General features: G+C 45.4%; 2 protein-coding genes across 5 annotated transcripts in view; one reads left to right on the top strand and one right to left on the bottom strand.

Moving 5' to 3' along the window:
• Positions 1–12,879, bottom strand: part of LOC148219781 (uncharacterized) — a 29,915-nt gene extending 17,036 nt beyond the window's left edge. For 2 of the 4 annotated variants that reach the window (XM_088156850.1, XM_088156851.1), the window contains exons 1-3: positions 11,676–12,879; positions 5,008–5,123; positions 3,781–3,868 (exon numbers count right to left, since the gene is read on the bottom strand). In XM_088156850.1, coding sequence (XP_088012976.1) covers positions 3,781–3,868; positions 5,008–5,123; positions 11,676–11,699 — 228 coding nt within the window. In that variant the 5' untranslated portion in view covers positions 11,700–12,879. Of the gene's footprint in view, positions 1–3,780; positions 3,869–4,304; positions 4,961–5,007; positions 11,200–11,675 lie in introns of those variants that run through there. The other 2 variants (XR_015799584.1, XR_015799583.1) reach the window with 2 other exon arrangements.
• A 134-nt stretch (positions 12,880–13,013) lies between these two features.
• On the top strand, positions 13,014–20,876 carry SMU1 (SMU1 DNA replication regulator and spliceosomal factor). Its single transcript, XM_014888140.2, has 12 exons — positions 13,014–13,167; positions 13,431–13,641; positions 13,749–13,901; positions 14,511–14,621; positions 14,987–15,115; positions 16,047–16,166; positions 16,568–16,684; positions 16,875–17,002; positions 17,777–17,903; positions 18,295–18,462; positions 18,756–18,908; positions 19,551–20,876. The coding sequence occupies exons 1-12, from the start codon at positions 13,142–13,144 to the stop codon at positions 19,647–19,649; spliced, it is 1,542 nt and encodes a 513-aa protein (XP_014743626.1). The 5' UTR covers positions 13,014–13,141; the 3' UTR covers positions 19,650–20,876.
• The last annotated feature ends 5,168 nt before the right edge of the window (positions 20,877–26,044 follow it).

The raw sequence follows: 26,044 nt of genomic DNA, 5'->3' as shown, positions 1-26,044 counted from the left end.
TTCAGGGCTATATCTTGCACTAGACCAGCAGTCTTCTCGCAACTGCCATGACTGAAGCCAAGGAAAAAGACTTAGGAGTGCTGGTTGACAAGAGGCTCAACAGGTACCCTGCCATGTGCATTCACAGCCTAGAAAGTGTCCTGGGCTGCATCCAAAGCAGCGTGGGCAGCAGGGGAGGGAGGGGATTCTGCCCCTTTGCTCTGCTCTGGTGAGACCCCAGCTGGAACCCTGCATCCAGCTCTGGGGTCCCAGCACAGGAAGGACATGGACCTGTTGAACTGACTGAGCAGGCCACCAACTCCAGAGCAGGACAACAAGATGATCAGAGGAATAGAACGCCTCTGCTATGAGGACAATCCAAGCGAGTTGGGGTGTTCTGCCCGAGTAAGAAAAGGCTCTGAGGTGACCTTGTAGCAGCCTTCCAGTACCTAAAGGGGGTACAAAAGAGCTGGAGAGGGACTTTTTACAAGAGCACATAGTGATAGAACAAGGGGAAATGGCTCTAAACTGAAAGACGGCAGGTTCAGACTAGATATTAAGAAGCATTTATTTACTGTGAGGGTGGTGAGGCATTGGAACAGGTTGCTCAGAGACACTGTGGGTGTCCCAGCCCTGGAAGCGTTCAGTGTCAGACTGGATGGAGCTCTGAGCAACAAGATCTAGGGGGTGTTCCTGCCTTGGGGGGTGCTGAGATGGGGGGAGGGGCGGCAGGACTGATCTTTCAGTTTGCTTCCAACCCAAATCATTCTATGATTCTATTATGTCCCAGCATAAATCGCTTCAACACTACCAAGGTGCAGGGTTAACAGTCCTACAGAGTGACTTTTCTGGTGGCTGCTGAAGGAACCAGCCATAGCAAACCTACCAGGAGAGAGGGTCTCATGATTTAGCCTGGTGCCTTCCCCAGAGAGACAAACGAGGGACATCAGCTGATGTCAGATGACATAACCTTTCACTATTTGGGGATGTGATCAAGAAAGAAAAATAGTTCACAGCGGCTGCAAAAGTCCAGCCTGCAGGTTGATCATTAATACCTGACCGATTTAGTCTTGACTGTCTTTGGCAAGGGGCCAGTGAATTATCTCCAAATGTTAGGGTGCAGAGAGAGAGAAAAGGACACATAAACATCACTTTAAGGGTTGAGGCTGTGAGAAAGTAACCTGGGCGCTTCCAAAATACAATTAATCTCAAGCACAGCTTTTAGGGAAGACTGAACGCATCCCGCCCCTGGCCCCCACTCTTGTCACTTTCTGTTCCTGCCTGAAAACACAAGAGATGCACAGAGGCGACTCTGGGTGAAGCCCCACACGCGTTTTTCTGCTCCGTTTCCAGAGTGACAGTAGCAGGAAAGCAGTCTGGCCTCAGCAGAGTCTGGCCCTTTGCTTTGGGGTGTCTCCCGTTGGTATGACCCAAGCAGCTCATACATCAGACCCACTGCAAACAGAGACCCAGCCCAGCCCCTCCTCCCGTCCTCCAGACCTGCTTAGCTAATATCTCTCTGCACCAGCATTTCTTCCTGCCACATCCCCAGAGTTTCAGTCATGCCCCCTGGGGAAGCCGCTCTACCCCAGCTCACCAAAGCTTCGGGAAGCTGACTCCTCCCTGGTCTACTTTGTTACGTCTCTCAGTCCTAGGAATTCTCACTCAGAGATACCCAAGCCGTTGGATGTGTCGAGTGTAACTAATTACTCATGCTGATTATGCATTCCTGGTTGACTAATATCCCCCAAACCAAACACCCATCAGTCTTCACATTTAAACATAGAAATGTTTTTCAGACCTGGTGTTAATAAAAGTTACCAATTTGCATTTGGGAGAACAAGAGAAGAGGAGAAAAGAGGAGATGGTTTTTGTATAAGCAAATCTTTCTTTCATGCCTGGTTCTCTTTTGAGTCCTCTTCTATCTGTGTGCACAGGAAAGACAAATGGTGCTGATGCTCTGCTGTATTAGCTGTATTAGGTCCAAAATTTGTGCCTGGACCTGATTAAACCGAAATCTTATAGCTTCTCCAAAGTATTCCATCTATGGTAATGTGAACACACTAGACAAAAGAGTCCAAAGAAGAAAAATCTTCACCATTCTGGCATTTTTGGGCTACGAATAATTGCCCACAGAAAAAACTTCAGACCAAGGCTCTTATTACAATACCAAAGAACCCTGTCTTCCATCCCCTCACTGGGCTTCCTTGTAAGTGAGAATAAACAAAAACTGGGACAAAGGGATAAATTTCATTACAATGTTTAGGAAATTTTTGTTGGAAAAATAAGCAGTAAGGAATTCCTTTGTTAGCAAAGAAACTGCTGCTTCTTTTGTGAGCAGCTTCCATGTGGTTGTTGGTTGCACATGAGTAAGTGATTATCCTGTTTCAGTAATATCCAGGAAACTCTGAAAAAAAACCCAAGACATAATGCCATTGCAATGTCTTAACAAATCAAATTTCTAACCCCTGCCGTCAGAGTTACAGTATTTCTGAGACTACAACAGAAAATATGGGCAGAGCTATAAAGATCCCCCTTCAGGGGAAATAAGAAACTTCTGCTAGTGTTTAACACCATGGCTGCTGCTGCACCACCAGCAGCTTAAGGGCAGAGACTGTTCCAGCTGTTTCAGCAAATGCTGCTTCATGCAACACGAGATGGTATGATAGTAAGAAACCCACCCAGCAGGAACCACAGTGGTATTGGAAAGAGCAACATTGGAAACATGTTGTGGCCAAGGACCCCAGGCCTTCAGAGAAAACACCACCTAGCAGCAGCAAAACATAAGAACAAGCTGAGGGATAGTAGACAGTTCCAAAAAACTGCCATTTTGACTGAAAAAAAGAACAGGCTGGGTTGCAAGACTCACCCTAACCTTTACCTCACCAACACACTGGAAGTGATGGCACTGGGAGGAAGCAAAAAGGATGGTGCAGCTGGTACCCTGCATGCTGGCCCAGCTCGCATGGCTGACCCATCCAGGCAATGAGTTATTTAGGCCATGCCAGCAGGCTGTGTATTGCTAAGTGCCTAACATACAGCAAGACATCATGCCTGCTGTCTTCTACTAGCAAGCCTGCACACTTCATCCTCCCTGCTTAAACACTTAGGTTTCCACTGGTCTGACTACCTGTAACCTCAGCAGTTTTGCAGAGGGCTGTGGAAGAATGTTGAACTTGGCCAGCATCTTTATCCATTTCTCCTCACTGTAATGTATCATCTTGAAAAGCTTTTGGAGTTGCACCTATACAAAAGTTATCAACACCCTCCACTGTGGTCCTCCTTATACAGCTTAATAAGCAGTTTGCATTATACGCAATGAGAATTAATTTTGGCCCATGTTCAAAATCTTTTCACAACTACCTCCAAGTCCTATCCACCAGTTGCTTCTCAGTCTGAACCAATGCTTAGGGTTATTCCTTTCTCACCCCTGTGTACCAGATGCTGCTGACACTTTTGCTTGCTGAGCTTTGTAAAAGTCCTAGTGGTCCAGTCCTCCCATTTAGAGCCATCCCTCTGGACCGAGGCTGTGCCTTTCACCACGTCAGCCTCTCCCTCATAATTATTTCCAGCACTGTAAAAATATCAGAAAAATAATATGTAAGTATATATCTGCACATATATATATATGTGGCAGGAGAGATAGGTAACATTTCTGTGTTCTGCAGACATGTGCTGTTGCACTTCTGAATTTTACGTTCCCTGGCAAAGAAATACTTCCATTAAAAGCAATAAATATAAAAATACTCGATGAACAAAACGAGTACAAAACAGGAGCCAAAGTTTTCTTGAGGTTCATACCTGTAGATGCCAGTAACCATCTGGGACCTTTACTGGATCCTCTGCCAACTTCATGGCCTCTGTGTCTTGGAGTGGTGCTGTACCTTGGCTAACAAGAACAAAAAGCCCCAGGTGATTAAAGGACTGATACTGAGTGGCACCCTTCCCTTTTGGTAAAGTTCTTCTGGAGTGGCAATCAAAGAAAAAGGCTCTGTACAACCTTCCCACCCCAACAGCAGTCTCCAGCTATGGCAAATTTGTTCTCAGTAAGTTCTTGTTTAGAGAAAAATAAATAAAATCTAAGTACACCTGCCATTACAGCAGAATCCTGTGAAAATTTAGGTTGGAAGGGAACCTCTGGAGGTGCCCAGCTCCAAAGTCGGGCTCATAGCAAGGACAGCTTCAAGGGGCTCGCACAGCCAAACTGAGAAGTCTCAAAGGTCTCCTTTCCTTGTAGTGTAAACACTGGACTCACAGACAACATTCATTGCATGGTGTGCCTCCTCAGACACCCTCATCATAGGCAGGCATTGTTGTGTACTTACTACCATTGTTGCATCACAGGAATCTACCACCAAAGCTGCCACAACCTGGATAGGCAAAGACACAGTGCACTAGGGAGGGAGAAAGTCTCCACCCCTAGGGAGTGTTTCCTGGATATGACTGCACAAAGCCACAACTGTCCTGACGTCATTCTGGGAAGAGACCTGTTGTATGCCAGGACAGGAGACCTTCAGACAGTCATGCTGGTTTTTGTTCTGCTGGGTCTCATGCGGCCTTACATGTCACCCTGGGCTTAACTGCAGGCCCTGGCCATTCTGGGCAGGTGAGAGCAGGAGGAGTTATGTGCACACAGAGGTGCACCAGGGGCTGCCCCAGGTGTTCACCTCCACTACCCCAGGGGCATTTCCAGCCCTTGTCACCTCTGAGATGAGCTGCATCAGATTACTCATCCCTGGTTTGAATGGACGGGTGTGAACTGAAGAACCCCAGAGGCTCCACCACCAGGAGCACTGCTGGGGGTCTGAAACCAGTCAGGTGAGGCATATTGGTCATAAAAGCAGTGGTGAAGGTACTTTACGAAGTTACTCAATGAAGTGTAAAACACGGTCTGTGGTGCACAACAGAGATTAAATCACTAGGTATTGCCTACCGTTTCTCACCTTGCACAGATAAAAGAAAATCCTGCCTAGGTGCAAATGCCTGCAAAGCTTCTCTTTGTTCTGAAATGACTGTAAACTGACCCACCTTGGCTTAGAAAAGACTCTGCAGGCAACTGTTTTGTTTCTTCTGCAGTCAAATAGCTGGCTTTCCTCCCTTTTCCAGGAGGAGATGGGCTTCCTCCACTCGGCTTGGGGTTCAAACTGTGAAAACAGTAAGAGGAGGGTGCCAGCAGGTATCTCCAAGACTCTCAAACTTTTGACTTCAGCCCCTTGTGAGGTGTGTGTTTCCCAGTGACAAGGACAGAATACTCAGGCATCTCATCCAGCCACTCTGCTGCATGACGATATTACAGGTATTGATTAAAAAAAAAAACAACATACCACTTACAGTTGAAGGGTTGTGCTAGTCAACCAATTGTGCCTTGTCCACTCTGCGGTTTGTTATGGTCAGGCTACACACAAAGCAACAGGAAGGACACCAGCTCCCGTGCTGCCTCCACAACCAAGTAGCAGTACAGGCTGCTGGAGTGTCTCTGTCCTGGTGCCAGTCCCTCCTATCAGCCCATCCCTCTCTTGCCATCTGGGAAAAAATGTCTGGTGAGTTTCCTCCCTAGCCAGGCTTCTACACAAATGGGTGAGAGGAGCAATGTTTGTTGTGGACTCCTTTAATCTGCACCTTTCTTCAGCTGGACACTGCCCATCCTAAGGGATAGCAGCTGCTCTCTTGCACTGAACCCCGCAAGAAATGCTCAGATGTGGAGACATGGCCAAATGAAGGGCAAGCTGCTTGGTCATCTTGAGACTGCTTTTTTTGCATTATCAGGGAAGAACAGCCTGAAGGCAGAGCTCTTGCATGAACAAGAAATTCCAGCTACCTGGATGCCTTCTTGCCATGGTGCACAGGGCAGTGTGGTGGCCAGTGTGTGCTATCAAACTCCAGTCCTCCAAGTCTGCAAATGGCACAGATTCAGCCTCACCATGCTGTCAGACAGTTTGGTTTTCTCCAAAGCCAACCCTCATTGCAGGCAAAAAGCATTTCACACTGGTGACAGAGCAGTGAGACCACTAGTCCTGGAGATCAGACTGAGTGTCTTGCTGGTGATCTCAAGGCAAGGACTGGGAATGGAGCTAACCCTGAAGAATGGCTGCTGCCTGCTAAGTTCCTGTCCCTTCCTTACTTTTACTGCTCATTTTATTGGCCTCTTGCCTCATTTGTAAAAGCATCCAAAGGCCTTGCCCAAGATTACAGTTTGGAAGTGTAACACAGCCTGCAAGTTAAATATACTCAATCCTATCAAACGTCACCAGGGAGTGTTGTTACTCATAATTAGTCTACAGTTACATAGAAATTAGTCTTCTCACAGTCCTCCCTTGTCTACAGTCCTTAAAAATGAAAGAGAAATATCTTGAATCAATTTTTGCCTGTGAATAACAGCTTTTCAGCCTAATTTTTAATTTCACTTCTAAACTTGAAGCAGTTTTGACATGACTCACACATTAAAATCACTCAAATGGGTTGGAAAATCCAGCTTCTAATATAAGTCTGTAGTGTGGTCTCCCCTTCCAAGACAATACAGCTGAAGTACACCATGCCACATTTTGCTTTCATGAGGCCTCCTGTGCTCTGCATGCACCCAAATGAATGCCTGTCTGTCCTCGCATCACAAGCTGGTTTAGGACTTCAATGCAGATTAGAAACATAGCAGCCACATCTGTGAAAACTGTGCAAAGGTGCCTGTGGCTCTATTAGTTTAATGCACCCAGTGCCCCAGCACCGGTGCATAGCTGCATATAGAGCTGCATTTTCTGCTAATTGCATGTGGAAACACTACCTGGAAGCTGTCCTCTCTGAAAACCCCAGTGACTGCCTATCATCTTCAAGCTGTGCTGGATATCCTCATGCCCCTTCACTGCAAACAGCAGAAAACCAACATGCACAAAGCAGAGCCTAACCAGCCTCAGGTCAGCTAGCCTGGGGAAGGTGCCAGCACCTCCGAAATGCCCAAGCCAGGAGTTAGCTGGGCAGATGAACTTAAATGAATCCAGTGGGAATCTGAGCATGGGCCCTTTACATGCTGCTGCAGACCCCCATGTAGGCAAGTGTTAAGAGCATGAAGCAAGCTGGAGACTCCCTATCACCAGCTGTTTACCCATGCCAGAGCTCAGCCCCTGCTGCGGCCGGATTTGGTCCTCTTCACTGCAGCTGTGGGAGAGGCACAGTATGAAACAGGATACGAAAACTCACAGCCTAAGGACTGCAGGTGGGCACTAAATGTAAGTGTAGGAAATCTCTGACCACACTTGGGCCATCCTTTCACCTCTCAAAAGGAGAAGTAAGAATGACTCCAGTTCTAAAAATACTCTCTACCAGTCACCTTTTGCAGCAAGGCCACTTTCCAGAGAACTAGTAGTTCCTACTGCTCTCTCTGGATCTCTGGCCAAGAATGATGGAAGCTCAGGGCAGTTTTCAGGACCCCTGCTAACCCATTGCAGAAGCATGTGGTGGAAAGAAGATTTCAACCCATTACAAGGAGAGATAAGAAAAAGCCCATAATTAATATCAACTGGTTGCTGTGTTTAAGGAGGAAGTCCTGTCCCCTGATGGGATCTCAGCTGGTGGAGGAATGGACCAGAAGCAAACTCGTCAATTTCTGCACTGGAGAGGTGATTCTTGCTCACCCCTTTGTGCTGCTGCTGACTCATTTCACTACTGCATCCTGCAGTTTGGGCCTACAGGGAAAACACTGACAAACTGGAAGGAATCCAGCAATGACCACCAGAGTGGTGATGAGGCTGCAGCACAGGGTGCATGAGGAGACACTGAGGGAACTCCATGGCTTCTCCAGCCTGGAGAAGAGACAATGGGGAGTTCTCACAGGGTTCATCCACTTCCTGAATGGTGGTCATGGAAAAAAACAGAGAGAGACTCTTCCAAAGGCAGACAAGGACAGGACATGGGGAAGCAGATAACATGCTGCAAGATGAGACATTCCAACTGGACATGAAAAAATTCCTCTACTGAGGGTGGTACAACTCGAGAGAGACTAATCTCTCTCCTCGGAGGTATGAAGCATTCAACATGGCTGAACACAACCTGATCTAGCTTTGGACTGGAGAGTTGAACTGCAGACCAGAGATCCCTTCCTACTAAGACCTTCTAGAAATCTGGTATTAGAGGGAATACATCTGCCTTCCTTTGGAGCTTTGGGCTCCCCCTGCTCTGAAACATCCTGAGTGCCTAGGACATATCTGAGACACTATGTACCTCTCCCTAACCATCCCCGGGCTGCTTTCATCCTCATGCAAAGATAACATGGAAGTGAGGATTTTCAGTGTGGTTTCTTCACAGCCTGGGAAAGGCTGGAAGCTGTGTCCAGCAGGCTGGCCTGGAAGAAAGGTCTCAAATCCCAGAGCTCAGCTGGAGCAGGCACCATTGTATTGCATAGCGCTATGCACTTCCAGTTGGCTCAAGAAATAATACAGTGCTGCAACTCAGAGTCCTCTAACATGCCTTTGCATCTTCTCTGTTACCTCTTTGAGAAGTATTTGTATTTGTGCATCTACAGTTTTACTGATGCAGAACAGTGACAGAGCAGCCAGGGGAATTGAGACAAGGGTGGAAAATAACTGCAGGCATGCATTAAAATACTTAGCTTGTCCAGCTGAAAGAGATTTTTGCCAAACGATTTTATAAGGAATGAGGCATTTTACAGGAAAAGCAGGGCCTCTCCTCTCATTTCCTTTCCCCTCTCTTCTATGAACTTCAAAGGAAAGAGGGGTCAAAACAGAGGCCAGGCAACTGGAACTGAATTCCTGAGCCCTAAGGCCTAATTAGTCCAAGATACTTTTCACTGGGTGTGTTTCGGAGACTGGCTAAATCGCCAATCTTCCCTGCTGTGGTGCTGAGGGTCAGATGAAGCCAGAGTGTGGTCCACAATTTGCAGGGGCCCAGCATTACTAGAGCTCTTGGGGGAAGGGCAGATTGTCTCAATTCAAGCCCCACTGACACAAGGCTCTCCCAGCCCCCTCCAGGCTTTCTGGGGCCACACCTAAAATACCCTCTTCAGTACAGAGAATATCTCCATGACTAAACCCGTCCTCTCTCCAATGTTCCTACCTCCCTGGTGCTTGCCCCAGAGCTGCTGGTGACTGCAGCTAACAGTCCCGGAGCTAGGTGGCCGTTGCCCCTCCTAGGATCAGCTGAGGCTATCAAAGAGCCTTCAGCCATTTGGAATTACCCTTCCAGCAATTATAGGCTGATGTAAAACCTCCCTCTTGCCTCACCTCATCCAGGCAAGCCGAGCCCAGCTCCTGCCAGCAGACCATGTGCTCCACGCCCTTTCCTGTCTTGCAGCTGTTTGCTGGTCCCTCTCCAGCTTCTCCACATCTTTCCCTACTGGATACCCAGAAAAAGGGATAACAATCTCCTTTTATCTGTGTCTTCTCACGTGGCCCAGCATGTGGTCTGCCTTACTAGCAATGACAAATAAAACTTGGTTTTGCACACAGGTTTAACAAGTCTCTGGAATGACACATCAATCTCAATTCACAGGTCTCTCCCTTTAAGACACACTGGTCTTAGGGTGGGGATTTTCCTGAGGGATTCACAAAAAGTATTCTCAAGAACTGAGAAACAAAAACCAGGCAGGCTGTTTCCCCTGAACAGCCTCTCTCAAGAGGCTGTCCTCATAGGGGTGCATCTTATTTTGGACTGCAGTAAATGCAAATACTTTGACGGAAGGACTCATTTCCGGCCTTGTGGCCTGAAAGCCCGATGGAAAAGGACATCATTGTCACTGTGAGTTTATGTGGCCTCCTAGTGCCACAGCACAACTCTAGAGCATAGGAAACAAGCCTGGCAGCTTGTGAGGCAGCAGACAGCTGCACGTGAAGTCAGATGCCTGAGTGGTGGGGAATGTGATGTCCTCATGGATGTGGAGTGGGCTGTGATTCTGCACCCCATCCATTTCATGGATCCTGCTCCTCAGCCAGTGCAGACGTGGTTGGCATAAGGCACACCTCACTCCTGGCTGGGTGCCCAAGCTGCTCCCCCAGAGAAGCAAGAGAGCAGGATGCATGAAGTAGGGAAAAGGAGGAAAAACGGACTCCTTTTGAATCAGGAGAAATTTTAAAAAATATTATATTTCCTGCCAGAAAGAAAGGTAAACATCTTGCCTTAAAAATTTTTATTCCAAGGTGCTTGCTCATGAGAGGAATGTTGAATTTGTCTTTACAAATGAGTTGTGGATCAGCCTGTAGATAAGGCTAGCACTGAGAGATAAAAGAAACAATGGGATGGATTCCACTGATTGATGAATGGAAAGAGATATTTGCCTTTACAAACAAACTGTAGGGCTGCTGATAAATGAAATTGGATATCAAAAGATGAAAGAAGCAACGGGGGGGAAACTATGAATTCTATAAGAATTAAAAATTAAAAGGGAGGGTTATACATTAGAGGGGAATTTCAGGTATCAGGCGTTCCGGGAAGTCTGTGCCTCTCAAGTACCTAAGCCGATGGGGAAAGAGAGAGGGAAATGCGGCCGGGAAAATAGGATAAAAAGGAGGCTGCGTCCTCCAAAAATTTGAGAGATCCCAGGGGAATGTCCCATGGCCTCTCCCTTTATTCGAATAAAGCAAAAAGGACTCCTCTGTCTCCTTTTTGGACATAAACCTCTGGTGTTTTTGGATTAATTTTCCTGACACTCACCTTCCATTTAAATAATGGTACTGGGACCAATGAGGACTGGGGTCAGCTCCAGAGTACTGCAGATAACTGTGCAGCCTAACTGCATCAAGACTGTTTATTTCCCTTTGCATCCACTTCCCAATGGAGCCAAAACATAAAACAGAAACCTCTCTTTCCTTTATGTAATGCTTTGCCAGAGCTGGCACCCTGTGAGTGTTGGCTGGAAGGATCTCTGGAGGTCTCCAGACACTGGACGCCTGCCAGCACCAGATCAGATTGGCTGTAGCTGTGTCTAGCCACAAAGTATAAGTCTGATTCTTGTGTGCTTGCAGAGCACTTGGAGCACTGGGACCCTTTTCTCAGATGGAGTTCATGGAGAGCACAGGAAGGTTTATCTGAGGTGCCCACCTCCCCCTGCATCTTTCAGGAAAGAAGGGTCAGAAGGGCTAGGTAAACCAGCATACGTTCAGTCTGCCAGCAGGTTCCTGTGCTGAATTCACCTCTCAGAAAAATGCTATCCGGAGGACTGGCACAGATCAGGACCAGGTAGCCTCCCTGTTGGGTTTTTCCTGCTAGAGGCCATTTACACTGGATGGAGAACAGCAAAAGAGAACCAGTTGAATTTACTGAGGAACTGAGCCAGATTCCTATGTGCTGCCAGCACAAAAATAGGTGCCATCTTTAGATTTTATGGCTTTTCTTTGTTTGAGTCTGGATCAGACTTGTTTTCAAAACAACCTCCAAACAATATAAATATACCTCTCATTGAATACCTCTCATTGAAAACAAACAGGCCTGCAACAATTAAACAATACTTCCCTGAAGTAATCCCTGCACCTCTGTAAAAGCAGTTAAATTAGTTGGGATCACAGAGAGGAAACAACAGAATGCAAAATGTTAGCCTTGTACCTTGCTCACTGGTTTTTTTCAACTTCATGCTATTGGATTACTTCCTTAAGTACTCTGGGAACAGAGACAGAAAAGAACAGCTTTCCTTGGCAAAGGGAGGAGGTTTCTCATACATGGCTGTATTTTCCATGGCTCATTTAGCAAAATGCACACACCTGAAAAAACAGCAAGAAGTCCATCCAAGGCGGGCTGATACCATGGATTCCGCATCCCCATTTACTGGCACTGGTATCATCTAGGTGGTATCACTGGATCACTGTGTGCAGGTGGGAAGTGCTGCATGCTAGAAAGCCATGAGCAGCATGATCTTGGTGCTGCCCAGGGAACAAGGAACCTCTCTTCCTGACAAAGAAGCTCATGCACAGCCAGGAGGGTCACAGTGAGTTTTACTCATCTTGTAGCACTAAACAGCACTACAAGACTTTTGGCCTCAGTCAGAGTCCATGCAGGACAGATGGACTGCCAGAGCCACCCTAAGTGTGTTTCAAGGCGAGTTGTCTTCTCATGCTCATCCAAGCACCACTGAAGGGCTCTGCCCAGTGGAGCATACTCATACTGCTTTGTGCACTGTCATACTTTCATACATGACCATGCTCTTGAGATGCAGAGCTCACAACAGCTTTTTAAGGCTTGTAAACTGCAAGCAACACCCTGGACTTCCACCGGCAAACCTGCATGTGCAAAGAAACAGGTGGCCAAGGAGCTGTTGCGTGTCTTTGGCAGAATACCTGATCTGCAGCCCACCATGCCTGTGTCACCACACACCAGACCACAGCACTAAGAACCATGTCCAGTCTTTCCCTGAACACCTCCAGGGACAGTGACTTCACCACCTACTTTGGGCAGTCCACTCCAATGCCTAAACATCCTTGTAAAGAAATTCTTCCTGATGTCTGACCTGAACAATCCCTGGTGAAGCTTAAGGCACTGTGTCCTCTTGTCTTGTCTCTAGCTACCTGAGAGAAGAGGCCGACCCCACCTGGCTCCACGCTCCTCTTGGGGAGTTAAAGAGGTTGATAAGGTCACCCCTGAGCCTCTTTTTCTCCAGCCTAACCAACTCCAGCTCCCTCAGCCACTCCTCCTAGGGCTTGTGCTCCACACCCTTCAGAAGCTCTCCGGCATCCCAATGTCCTTCCTGCACTGAGAGGCCCAGAACTGGCCACAGCACTCGAGGTGTGGCGTCCCTAGTGCCGAGTACAGGGGGGACAATCAGCCCTGACCCTGCCGTGACGCTATGGCTGATACAGACCAGGATACCATCGGCCTTCTTGATCACCGGGGCACACCAGCGGATCCCGCAGGCCGGCTGGAGCAGTGCCCTCCGGGAAGCCGGCGGGAACACCGGCGCCGCAGCCGGGCCGCTCCCGCGGGGCCCTGCGCTGCCGCCGCTCCGCCGGCGGGGGGCGCGCGAGCTCCGCCGCCGTTGGGCGGGGCGGTCCCTGCAGGGTGACGTCACCCGCGCCAGGCACGGGGCGGGGCCGGGCGCGCGCGTTTATATTTCCGGGGATGAGGATAGGAAGCGGAAGTTGCGGCTGAAGTCGTAGCGGAAGGCCTGGTGACGAGGCGACACCGACGCCACTACCACTGCTAGCGGCGGCTTCAGCACCAGCGGCGGCTCAAGATGTCGATCGAAATCGAGTCCTCCGAGTACGTATAGCGGTGGCGTGGGGTGGCGGTGAAGGACTAGGCCGTCGCGGCGGCTGGGGGAGCGGGGAGGGAGCGGTCTCGCGGCCCCGGCGCTGACCCGGACCCGGGCCCTAGCGGCACAGGGGAAGGGAGGCCAGACCCGGCGGTGTCGGCGGCCCTGGGGCCGTAGGGGGCCGAGAGTTGCGAACGGTGCTCGCCGCGGCCGGGGAGGGCGGCCCATGTGTCCAGTGCCCCGGGTGACCGTGCGCTGTGCCTCCCCGCAGCGTGATCCGACTCATCATGCAATACCTGAAGGAAAACAGCCTCCACCGGGCGCTCGCCACCCTTCAGGAGGAGACCACCGTGTCTCTCAACACCGTGGACAGCATTGAGAGCTTCGTGGCAGATATCAACAGTGGGCACTGGGACACGGTGCTGCAAGCCATACAGTCTCTGAAGCTGCCCGACAAGACCCTCATTGATCTCTATGAGCAGGTGAGTAAGTGTGGGGTTCTTACGGACTCTTCTGGTCCCTGTGGAAGCCTCCGTGGGGTGTTTTCCACGAACTCTTTGCTGATGCAGACATTTGTCTCTGGGTGCAGGTTGTGCTGGAGTTGATCGAGCTCCGAGAGCTGGGTGCTGCCAGGTCTCTGCTGAGACAAACGGATCCCATGATCATGCTGAAACAAACTCAGCCAGAGCGCTACATCCACCTCGAAAACCTTCTGGCCAGATCTTACTTTGATCCTCGTGAGGTATATTATGCCTTTCTTTAGAGACTTCTCCTGCGTGACCCTCAGCATCGCTGCCAGTTGCTAGTGGCTCATGGGGCTGATTTTTTTCTTGTTTTGGGGAGTGGGAATGTGCAGTTTCATAGTTTGATGTTTTTACACCTTCTGTGAAGTGTCTGGGAAGTAGTGCATGATACCTTATTATGAGGCAGCAGAGCAGTGGTTTTGAAGTATGCTGCCTTGGGAGTTTGGGGATTTGGCCGCGTGTCCTGCCGCTGGATGACATCTGCAGCTTGCTTTTTCAAGTAAGCAGCAGAAGAAAACGCAAGTTGTGTGAACAGAAATAGTGCTATGTAATAACAGTAAAAACAATGCATTATTTCTGACTGCTTATATCAGTCTGAAAGTCTTTGTGAGAGTATGTTAGGTTAATAGTTAACTTAGTTAAGGGATTGATTCTAGAGGTATTTTCCAACCCTGATGATTTTTTGCTTTTAAGATTCTGTTAAAGAGAAGAGGTCTTCTGGAGGCCTAACAGAAAATTTATATGGAAGGGGTTTCAATTTTAGAACAACTTTTTTGGGGGGGGCGAAATTAGTACAATAACCTAATAAAAATAACTTCTTTTTTTAGGCATACCCGGATGGGAGTAGCAAAGAGAAGCGGAGAGCTGCTATTGCACAAGCTTTGGCTGGAGAGGTCAGCGTGGTGCCTCCATCTCGTCTTATGGCATTGTTAGGGCAGGTGAGTCTTGAAAAATATTTTGTTAGCTGTGTCTTTAGGTTGTTGCTGAATAAAACTAGTTAGGATGTAGTTGAGTCTCTAACTATGTAAAAGTAAAGTTTAAATGTGGTATAATCTAAAAAAATTCCCTTCTGGCAAAGATTTAACAGCTGTAGAAAAAGTCATCACTCTAGCAGTAGACCTTTTCCAGTAGAATAAATGTGCAGCACAGTGTGCACTTTAAGAATAACGTTCTGTAACACACGTTTTCTAGTGTGATTTCGGCCCTTTCTGATTCTCAGAACGTTTTCCGTGCAGGCAGTGTTTCACCTGTCCTAGATCTCTGTTAACTGTAGCTAATGGTGTGCCTTTCATCTCCTCTAAAGGCATTGAAATGGCAGCAGCATCAGGGCCTGCTTCCTCCCGGTATGACAATTGACTTGTTCAGAGGCAAAGCAGCTGTGAAAGACGTGGAAGAAGAAAAGTTCCCCACGCAACTGAGCAGGCATATTAAGGTAATGTTTACTTTTGTGTTTCTACTGCATTTTCCTTCCTGTGTTTTATGTTGGAAGATAAGAAGTCTTCTGAATGCTTATTTTCTGTTGTAAGTGGTTCCCCTACCCCCCACCTGTGTTTTTTCCTCTTTATCTTATCAGAAGGTTTTTCTTAATGGGTGTCTGAGATTAGGTCTTTTAACAAGATTGGGTGCTTATGGCATTTGTGATTAAGATAAGGCGTAGAATCAATCCATTTACAGGAATTTGCATAGTCTCCTTTATTTGTATAAGGAAGTACTCATGTCCTAGACTGTTCTGCAGAAGCCACGAGCTGGAACTTATGAAGTCAATTTGTGGTGTTCAGTAACAACTTGATAAAAATGCTTTATTAGAACTTGTTTTCTTTGTCATTGCTGATCTTGTATTTTTGCTTGGGCTAGTGAAGTTTTGTTTCTGTATTTAGTTGTCGTGGCCACTTGTATTTAAAAGTTTAGAAATCAAGAGATTGGACATTAAAAAAACCAAACGTTCTCTATAAAAATTCCACTGGAGAAACAATTCCAAATGAAGCAACTTCAGAAATTCGTGAAGTTAGGAAGTCTGACTGCGATATGTGTTAGGTATTGGTATTTTTAGCAGAGAATTCACCGCAAAAACAAAACTACAAAGGTAAACAAATCAGCTGCTGCTGTGACCATTGAGTTGTAATTTTGTTGTTGTAAGTTTCATGGACATTACAAGAGAAAAAGGAGGGGTTTTTTTGTTTTACCTTTAAAAAGAATGCTACTCTATGTATTGACAGATTTTTTAATAGCTCAGTATTAAATTTGTGAATGCATATCTCTAGAAGATACTGTATTTTTACCATCAGAATGACACTGCAGTTTTGTTTTAATGAGTTGAGTCTTTAAAATTGCTTATTAAGCTTTGATTGTTATTTTTTAAACAGTTTGGACAGAAATCACATGTGGAGTGTGCTCGGTTTTCTCCAGATGGCCAGTATCTGGTTACTGGCTCAGTTGATGGCTTTATTGAAGTATGGAACTTCACTACTGGAAAAATTAGGAAGGTAAGTTACTCCTTATTTCATACAAAGTGACTATGACTTGCCAGAGCTCCTGGATTTATTCTCTGAGGTTGTTTGTTTGTTTTAATTTCTTAGGGACTGTTAACCTGAGAAGATTGTCTGTTTAGGTGATTCAGATGTCAATCTGGAATATTTATGTGGGTGTAGTTGTTTGGTTTGGCATAGATTTCTCTCTGTGGTAACTTCTTTACCTTCTTGCACTGTTGTTGTTACGTTTAAAATAGCAACAGTGATAATATTCTGTATTACAAGGCTATGAAGTCCAATTTGCAGTAAGTTATAAGAGATAACTGAAGTTAAAACTTAATACTTCTGCACTTTGCCTTAAAAGAAATTTCATCGATTTCATTGCTTTGATTGATGAATCCTCTGCTCCTGTTTAGGATCTGAAGTATCAGGCACAAGATAATTTCATGATGATGGATGACGCAGTGCTGTGCATGTGCTTCAGTCGAGATACAGAAATGCTAGCAACTGGAGCACAAGACGGAAAGATCAAGGTACAAATCTTTTTGTATGGTATGCTGGGAGAGGTGGTAACTAAAAATATTAGTTTGCACTAGCAGTAATGTTCATTCTTTATAAACTCGAAATTTAACATGGGTCAGAAACAGGTGTGTCTTGGCTCTGATGTTTAAACTCATGTGGTCTCATAACAAAGTAATCAAATATTTGCTGCTTCCTTTTCAGGTGTGGAAAATCCAGAGTGGTCAGTGTCTGAGAAGATTTGAACGAGCTCACAGTAAAGGTGTTACGTGCCTCAGTTTCTCTAAAGACAGCAGCCAAATTCTTAGTGCTTCTTTTGATCAGACAATCAGGTAAATAAGCTGAGAATGTGTGAGTACAGTCTGAGAGAAAAGAAAATGGATTTTTCTCATTGAGCAGATTCACTATAAAGTAGTGTTATATAAAAAGTAACTGTAGAGGTCTCTAACCTACTGCTTTTCAAAGCAAAGCCAACCTTAAAGTTTGGACAGCCTGTCCAGGGCCTTGTCCTGCTGAGATATAAAAATCTCTGTGTTTCAAGATCCCACTGCTTCTCTTGAGGAAAATCCTGTTGTAAAGATATTTTTGGTTGATGTTTTTTTTTTTTTTGGCGGCGGGGGCATGAGGATTTGGTGTGTTTTTTGTTTGGTTGGAGTGGTTTGGTGTCTTTTTGGTTGTGTGGGATTTTTCTGTCTCCCTTTCCTTTTGTACTTCATCTGTACACCTTTTGAAGAGTCTAACTCCATTTATTCTGTAAAGACATGCTGGTTGGTGATGTTAACCCAATAGTTATAGTTTTTTAGGTGTTAAGGTGTTAAAATGATTCAGGTGAATGTACCTTCTTTTCTCCTCTTTTCCTTCTCTTTTTTTATTCTGATGATTATTGCAGGATACGTTAGAAGTAAGAATTAATATACTCAGAAGAATACTCAAACACTGTTCTAATCTTAACAAGCAAGAGAATCCTCATCAAACCCCTTTTCCTGCAGGTCTTAGCATCTGGAATATGTTGATTATTGTTTCTGTAGTGTAGTAATTCTTATTCTGCACTTGTTTGGTTACTGACTGGAATTTGCTCACTCATTTCCTCTTATGTTATCTGATAGGATTCATGGTTTAAAATCTGGGAAAACCCTAAAGGAATTCCGTGGTCATTCTTCCTTTGTCAATGAAGCTACTTTTACCCAGGATGGCCACTATATTATCAGTGCATCCTCAGATGGTACAGTGAAGGTAAGATGGCAATTACCCTTTGTAAAGAACACCTTCATACTCTTGTTATCTTATCGCCCCTTTCCTACAATTGTTCCAGTTATTGGGGGAGGACTCGGGGTTATCTGCAGCAATGAGTCTGACTTGTGACTTTGCTGTAGATTTGTGTGAGAACTGATTAAATTTGTTACTGTGCTTACAATCCCTTGCAGAGCCTGTCTCTGCTGCGTTTATGAACTGGGGACATGAGTGCAGTGCTTACTGTCTGTTCTGCTCTATTCTAGACACTGGAATGACTCTGATACCTTTTGTCCTACAATGTGGGGATTCCTTTATCTTAGATAATTGTGTATCAGCTCTTTCTTTTCAACTATTAAACCTAAGTGGTTTTATTTTATTTTTTTTATACTAGGTTTGGAACGTGAAGACAACAGAGTGCTCCAACACCTTCAAGTCTCTTGGCAGCACTGCTGGGACAGACATTACTGTTAACAGTGTGATTCTGCTGCCTAAAAACCCAGAGCACTTTGTTGTTTGCAACAGATCGAATACAGTCGTCATCATGAATATGCAAGGACAAGTATGTGATCTTACTGGTATCCTTTCAGTTCTCTCTGTCACTTCAGGAATATAGAAAACCCAGTTAACAACCTAGCCATATCCTAGCAGGGTTAAACCTGATTTCTCTGGTTTGCTTGCATGACAAAACTGTTCTGAACTCAAGTTTACAGAACACAGAAAGCTCTTGAAGCTATGGAGAGATCTGTGTTCTGAACAGACCTAGTATACTTCGTAAATATGTTTTCCATAAACATGGTATTTACATGCTGCTGTTTAATCCTGACAGATGTTTTTTGGTGTGTGTCTTTACAGATTGTAAGAAGCTTTAGCTCTGGTAAGAGAGAAGGCGGTGACTTTGTCTGCTGTGCACTTTCACCTCGTGGTGAATGGATCTACTGTGTTGGTGAAGATTTTGTGCTGTACTGCTTCAGCACAGTGACGGGCAAGCTGGAGAGAACTCTAACTGTAAGTGTTCAGCTTGGAGCTTTTTCAGAGTTTTAAACTCAGGGATGATGTAAATGTTCATTATGAAATCCACGAGGAGGAATCTCAGACCAAGGAATCGTTCATCTCTAGCAGACATGATTGGTAACAAATGAATTTCAGGACATTCAGCCTTAGAATGTGTTTAGGTTTTTTAGAATCGTTTAATTGTAAAAATTTGGGGAGTATATACCCATCAAGAAAAGACTGAATTGGTTCAGACTTCCTTGAATGAGAACATGTCTTGACCTGGGCTCCAGCTGGTGGAGAATCTGAAAAAGCTGTCAGATTTAAATCTATCAGGTTTAAATTTGCTTCAGATTAAACTTAAAGAGGAATACCAGCTTGAATGTCTAAATTTAATGGAGAACACTTAGACGTTGTGGATTTCAATGGATATAATTCTTCACTGAACCTTTCCTTGCCCGACAAAAAGTGATTGCCATGTCATAAAAATTGTTGTGACTGGAGTTGAATTTTGGAGGGTATCTACCCCTGCTTCTGCTCTATGCACAAAGCAACTTAACCCTCAGCTCAACTTTCCTCCAGTTTTTTGAAGAGAATATTTGTCTTGAATCTGCTGAAGGAAGACTCTCCTAATGCATCTTTCTGCTTACTCTCTAGGTCCATGAAAAAGATGTCATTGGCATTGCTCATCACCCCCACCAGAATCTGATTGCTACTTACAGTGAAGATGGCCTCCTCAAGCTCTGGAAGCCATAGATTGATTTTTCAGCAAGCTCTGAAGCATTGAAGCATGCCTGTTAGTTGCAGGTTACTAGTGTTTGTGCTTTAACGAGGTCTAAATATGCAGAATGTGATACTTGCTCAATTTTCAGTTCAGGTTTCTAGAGAACTACATTTTTACCTACCTAGAGTGGACTGATGCATAGGTGTAGCATCAGTTAATTTCATATAGTTTTATTTTTACTAGAGTAGTTGAAGCAGCTTCGGTGAGTATGCTTTTTCTGCCTCCTGAAGTCTGTACTCTTCCTACAATGTTTGTAAAAGTTCAGTGAGCCAGCAGCTGTTTACGATTATGAGTGGTTGCTGACTACCTAGAATACAGTAAAATTCTTTTTTTCTTTTTTTTTCTTTGTTTTGTTTTGTTTGAGTGAAATGTGGAATGGAAAGCTGTCCCTTCCCCACTGCTGAAACAGGAATAGTTTCCTGGAATGCAGATAGGGATACAGCTTGAAGATGGGGTCATTTCGAGGCCATTGGGTTTTGCTGTATTCAATTTTCACTATAATTTTTCCAATTATGTTGGAAAGTAGTGTCACACAGCTGCCTCAGAATGAAACCATCCTTCCCCATCTGTCAGCGCTTCCTACTATAGACTGTAAACTTGCCTAATGAGGCAGTAAGATACAGTTGATTTTGTTTGGGGATTTTTGTTCTGTTTTACTTAACTTCCAGACGAAAAGGAGCTATTATTGGAGCCCTCTTCCTGTAAGTGCAAAATGTTTTCCAGCTATAGACTAGCTATGACTGAAACAGGCTCCAGGGGATCAACATTTCAAAACAAGCAAAAATTGGTTTACATAGGCTGAGTTCCTAGTGCTGTCATAATGCTTTAAATAATTATTTTTAATATTTTTTTTAAATTTTATATGCCTGTGGAGCTAGCTAAGGGTATACCTAGGTCCCACAAGATGATAAAAAGATACTTTTAGGCTCTTCAATTTGAAGCACATGATTTTTTTGTTGAGAGATTCTGACTAATGTTCAGTGTTCTTAATGTGCACAAGAATCTTCTGAAGTCTGATTGTGTCTTTTCTAGGATGCAGAAAAATTAAGTTTTTCCTGTAGTGATGAATCAAATGCATGTTGATTTGATTTTGCTACGCTGTGTTTTGTCCTCATATCTTGTAGAATGCTTTTGTACTGCAGTAATCTTCCAGACAGTAATAACTTGTCTTCAACTTAATAAATTAGTTCCACTTCAAATATTTTGTCTGTGTTTTTAGTGGTGTGGGGAGATGTAGAAAAGTTCACCTGTTACTCTCACACAGCACCTTTGCTACAAGTATAGTGTTTAATTCTCTGAGCTATGATGTCTGAATTCCCAGGTTGTTACTTCCTTAGATATACTAACAGAAGTGGGTTTTAGATAGTAAAAAGGGATTCTTTTTCCTGCCTGAAAAAACAGAAGTATCTGACAGTGGTACATCTGACATCATGGACAGTGAATAATTCTGTTAAGGGAGAAGATCTTGACCCAGTATTTTTACCACTACTTTCCTTATAGAGGAGATGCTCCCATCCCTTCTGCATCTTTGTGACCTGTTACTGGTCTCTCTCCAGTACAACTCTGTCCCTTTTGTATGCGAAGACCCAAAACCAGATATGTCCTTGCTCTTGCTGAGTAATGGGGAAGGATTGCCTCCCTCTGCTGCTGGTAACCAGAACACCATTTGCCTTCTTTCCAAAAGATGGGTCCTGTTGAGCTTGATGTCCACCAGGAGCCCCAGGTTCCTTCTTGGCTGTTTTGCAGCGAAGTGTCCCCTGCCATGTGCTGTTGCATTGGGGTGTTCCCCAAGGGGTGTTCCTCCCCAGCTTCAGGACTTTGCACTTCCTCTTGAATTTCATGAGGTTCTTGTCAGCTCATTTTTCTGGCCTCTCCAGGTACCTCTGGATGGCAAGAAACACCTGCCTCTGTTTTACCAGCTACTTCTGTCTTCAGTCCTGTCTGCAAACTTGCTGAGTCCTGAGGCAGTACTGACCCTGGGGTTCTGCCCTCCCACTGCACTTTGTTGCACTCATCACTACCCTCTGGGCCAGGCGTTCAGCCAGTTTTCAATCCACTTCACTTCCCATCTGTCCCCATACCTCAACAGCTCTGCATGGAGCTTAAGGAAGACAGTGCCTTACAGAAGTTCAGGGACACAATACACACTTCTGTCATGTACCAGGTCAAGTCGCTGTGTTGTGAAATTTATCAGGTTGGTTAAGCATGACTTTGCTTTAGTGAATCCCTCTGACAACATCTGATGGTGTTCTTGTTCTTGGTGTGCCTGCAAATGGTTTCTATGTTTAGCTGCATCATTACCTTCCCAGGGATTAAGATGAGGTTGACAGACTATTTCTATGATTCCCCTATCTTGCCCTTCTCAAAGACAGGTGTGACATTTATTTTCCACCAGTTTTTGGGCACTTTTCCCAGTCACCATGAACAATCAAAGATTGTCAAGAGGGGCCTTGCAATGAGATCTGTCAGCTCCCAGAGCACTCATGGGTGCATCCTAATAGGGCCCATGGTTCTGTGTGTGTTCAGTTTGCCTGTCTTCCTTGACCTCATCATCCTTATACCATCCTTATACCAAGGATACATCCTTCTTGCTCCAGACCTTCCCCTTGATCTCTGTAATTCTGAGAGCTTATGTTGTCACTCAGTAAGACTGAGGAATGAAGGTACCCAGCACCTCAACCTTTTCCTATTACACCTTGTAATGTGTAACCAGAAGCCTCATATAATTCTGTAATGGCCCCACATTTTGCCTGCCCTTTTCCACTTTTGTAGTTACAGAGTTGTACTTATACTTGTTATCCAGTTGAGTTTTTGCTTCCATAACTTAATCCCTGGATGCCCACACACCACATCTGTGTCCCTCCCAATATACCCAGCCTTGGTTACACCCTTCAGATGATTCCTTTTCGTGTTCTAACTTAGCCAAGAGTTCCTTGTGCATCCTTACAGACCTCCTGGCCATTTTTGCCTGGCTTGCGGCTCACTGGGATGGACTACTCTTGAACCTGGAGGAGGTGAGCCTTGAATATTAACTAGCTTTCTTGGGCGCTTCATTCCAGGGCCTTATCCCTTGGAGAGCTTCTAAGCAGATCTTTGAAGAGACTAGTCTGCTTTGCTAAAGTCCAGAACTGAGAACTGGCTTTTCATCCTAGTTCTTCCTCTGAGTGTCCCGAACTTCACCATCTCATGATCACTGTAGCTAAGGCTGCCCTCGACCTTCAAAGTCCCAATAAGCTCTTTGGTTTTGAATACAAGATCCAGCAGAGCACCTCTCCTGGTTGATTTCCCTATCAGTTAGATCAGGAAGTTCTCATTGAGGCACTCCATGAACCTCCTGGATTGATTATCATAGAATTGTTTGAGTTGGAAGGAACTGCTGGAGATCATCTAATCCACCCCCTGCCAAGGCAGGGTCACTTAGAGCAGATGGCTTTTGAATGTCTCCAGAGAGGGGGGGGGGGTTTGTCCAGTTCCAGTGCTTTGCCACCCTCAAAAGAAATTCTTCTTCATGTTGAGGGAACCTCAGCCATTCCTCATACAGCTTCCCATCAAGGCCCTTCACCATGCTCGTTGCCTTCATTTGGTTGCTCTTTATTAGCTTAATGCCTTTCTTACACTGTGACACCCAAAACTGCACACAGCACTCGAGGTGAGGCTTCCCCAGTGCAGAGCAGAGGGGACAATCCCCTCCCTTCTCGTGCTGGGGATTCTGTGCTGGATGCACACTAGGACAGGGTTGATCCTCTTGGCTGCCAGGGCACACTGGACAATTCCCACGTATAAAGTCTCAGCTTGTTTGTTCGTCCCTGGATAGACCTTGATACATTCCAGTTCCTCTCTCACGTGAATAGAAACTCCACCACCTTGCTCCTCTGACATTTCTCTGTCCTTTCTAAGAAGGACATACCCATCCATAACGATATTCCAGTCCCACAATATTCTATCCCACCATGTCTCAGCATTGCAGTGAGATCATGGCCCTGTGAATGCACATATATTTCTAGTTTTCATTTATTCCCCATGCCGCATCTGTTTTTATACTTCCGGGATAATCTAAGAATGGGTTTCCTAGAAGGGATGTGAGAGAATTTACTATAGCTGTAAGCACCATGCCTTAGGTTGTAATACAGGATGTGATCGGAGGTGTGTATTCTATCACCATCTGTTAAGGCCGGGTGGGGCAGTGATTTTTATCTCTGTGGTAGATATCCTCTGTTAATGGGCCATCTGTTTAAATCAGGTGGGGCAGTCATCTTTATCTTTTCCATAACCCTTCCTTCCTCCAGAAAGATATCTCTCTTAATGGGCCATTGAGTCCCACTAAATGACTGATAAAATTACATCATCCCATTGTGAGAAGCTCCAGCCTGAGGGAGGAGCCAAGCCTTTCCTATCTAGATCAAAACTGAGATTTGGAACACCAAGGCAGCTTTTTTCCACTGGATTCCAGAGCAAAAAACCAGACCTTTCCACATCATCACTGGACCTTTGGAGGAAAACTGCACCCTTCTACAGAACCACTGCTTCAACAGAACCACATCTGTCATCCAGGAGGACTGCAGCCACCATTTAATGGGACTGCTACCAACACCCTGACTGACAGGGCATCAGGTTGTATTCTGACTCTGTCACTGTTTTCTTGAGTTTGTTCTCTGTAACAAAGAACTGTTATTCCTATTCCCATAACTTTGCCTGAGAGCCCCCTTAATTTCAAAATTATAATTTGGGGGAGCAGGTTTACATTCTCCATTTTAAAAAGAGGCTCCTGCCTTTCTTTGCAGACAACTGTCCTTTAAACCAAGACTCACCCACGATGTGTTTTGTGCTTTGATCCTCAACTCCAGGGGCAGCCAATGAACATCTCTCTCTGCACTGGTTGCTCTGTCCTCCTCCCCAGGAGGAAGCAATAGCACAGCTGTTGCCTTTTGAACTCCACTCCTTGAGTCCTTCAGTTTAAAGCCCATTACACCAAACTGGCCAGTGTGCTATCAAAGATTCTCTTCCCTTTTTAGCCAGGAGGATTCCATTCCCCTGTAACAGGCTAAAAATCATAAAAACCCAACCCACTGTTATAAAAGCCAAAACCTTCTTGATAGCACCAGGCACAACCCCCGACACTGATCTGCACATTGTGTCTGCCACTGGCTGTCCTGATTTCTCTAGCAGGGAGGACAGATGAGGAGATGGCTTGGGCATGGGGAAGACTTGGGATGCTTTTCACCTGCCTCACCAGGGCTTTATAGTCTTCCTTGATCCTACCTATATTTTGGCTTGTGGAATCATTTGTACCCATATGAAAAAGTGATGGGGGTAGTCATCTGTGACAGGTCAGGGTATTCCCTCGGCAACACCATGGATCCCAGTTCCTGAAGGGCAGGATGCCCCTTGTGACTGCCTATGAGGCTGGCAAATGGACAACTCAGTGCCATTACAATCACTTGATAATTCATTTTACAGTAATCATGATACACTGCTAGTGAGGTTCTATTTGTTGACTTTGCTCATGGACATCTAAAGCCTTTAAAGCACCAGATCTGCATTTTTGGTCTGCAAGTTGAAGGATGGAGATTGAATTGGAGCCCTGCTTTTGTGGGTCACCAGGGTGCTAAGTGCCTCGGGCTCAGTAGTATCCATTGCAGGTATGTAGCTCTGAACTCACTTAGCTATCTCTGCTTCAGCCCCTCTAATACTGCACAACCAACTGACTGTCTCTTGTCATTCAGCCCCCTGTTGCAGCTGGTCATCCACCTGTGCACACTTCGTGCAGGTACCAGCCTTTTCTTCAGGACAAGTATCTGGGCATCTGTCGAAACTTACCATCTGTACTGACACTTCCTTCCTCACCAATTTTGTCTTTGTGGAAGCATTAGGCTTGAGAGGGCTGTCTCAGTAGACACACTGGTTTTGGCTCTGGAATGCTCACCATGGCGGAGACCCAAAGCACTTAGCACTTATCTGAGATGTGGATCTATTTGTATATTTATTATTATTGTTGTTGTTGTTATTGTGTTTTCCTGACAGCAGTTAACAGGATATGTGAAGTCCTATTCTTTGGGCACTGTAACAGTGCTCATTTTAACCCCAAAGAAAACAATAAACCTGGCATTTGTTTGTGTGTGGTTTTTGGAAAGGGTGGCTTAAATCAAACCTCACTTTTCTTAGCATGCTTTCCTAAGGCTCTGACCAGGAATCAGTCACCAAAATGTCTTCCCAGGGGAAGCTGCTAATATAGGGCAAGTTGCTTGCTTGCTTGACCTTCCATCACACTGCAAATTCAGAGCAGATTTGGGATGATAGAGTTTACACCCCTGGGCTGAGCCAACCTCTTCCACCGCTGCTAGCTAGCAGGTATTTAAAACTATGGAAA

This window comes from Sturnus vulgaris, chromosome Z (genome assembly GCF_052056855.1).
Source record: "Sturnus vulgaris isolate bStuVul1 chromosome Z, bStuVul1.hap1, whole genome shotgun sequence".
NCBI classification, from domain to species: Eukaryota; Metazoa; Chordata; class Aves; order Passeriformes; family Sturnidae; genus Sturnus; species Sturnus vulgaris.
Note: the sequence above shows the minus strand (reverse complement) of the source record. Positions and strands in the feature narration are given on the sequence as shown.

Coding starts and splice junctions, on each gene's coding strand:
- SMU1 (XM_014888140.2), top strand. CDS start 13,142: ATGTCGATCGAAATCGAGTCCTCCGA. Junction 14,622..14,986: donor TTATGGCATTGTTAGGGCAG/GTGAGTCTTGAA, acceptor TCTCCTCTAAAG/GCATTGAAATGGCAGCAGCA. Junction 15,116..16,046: donor AACTGAGCAGGCATATTAAG/GTAATGTTTACT, acceptor TTTTTTAAACAG/TTTGGACAGAAATCACATGT.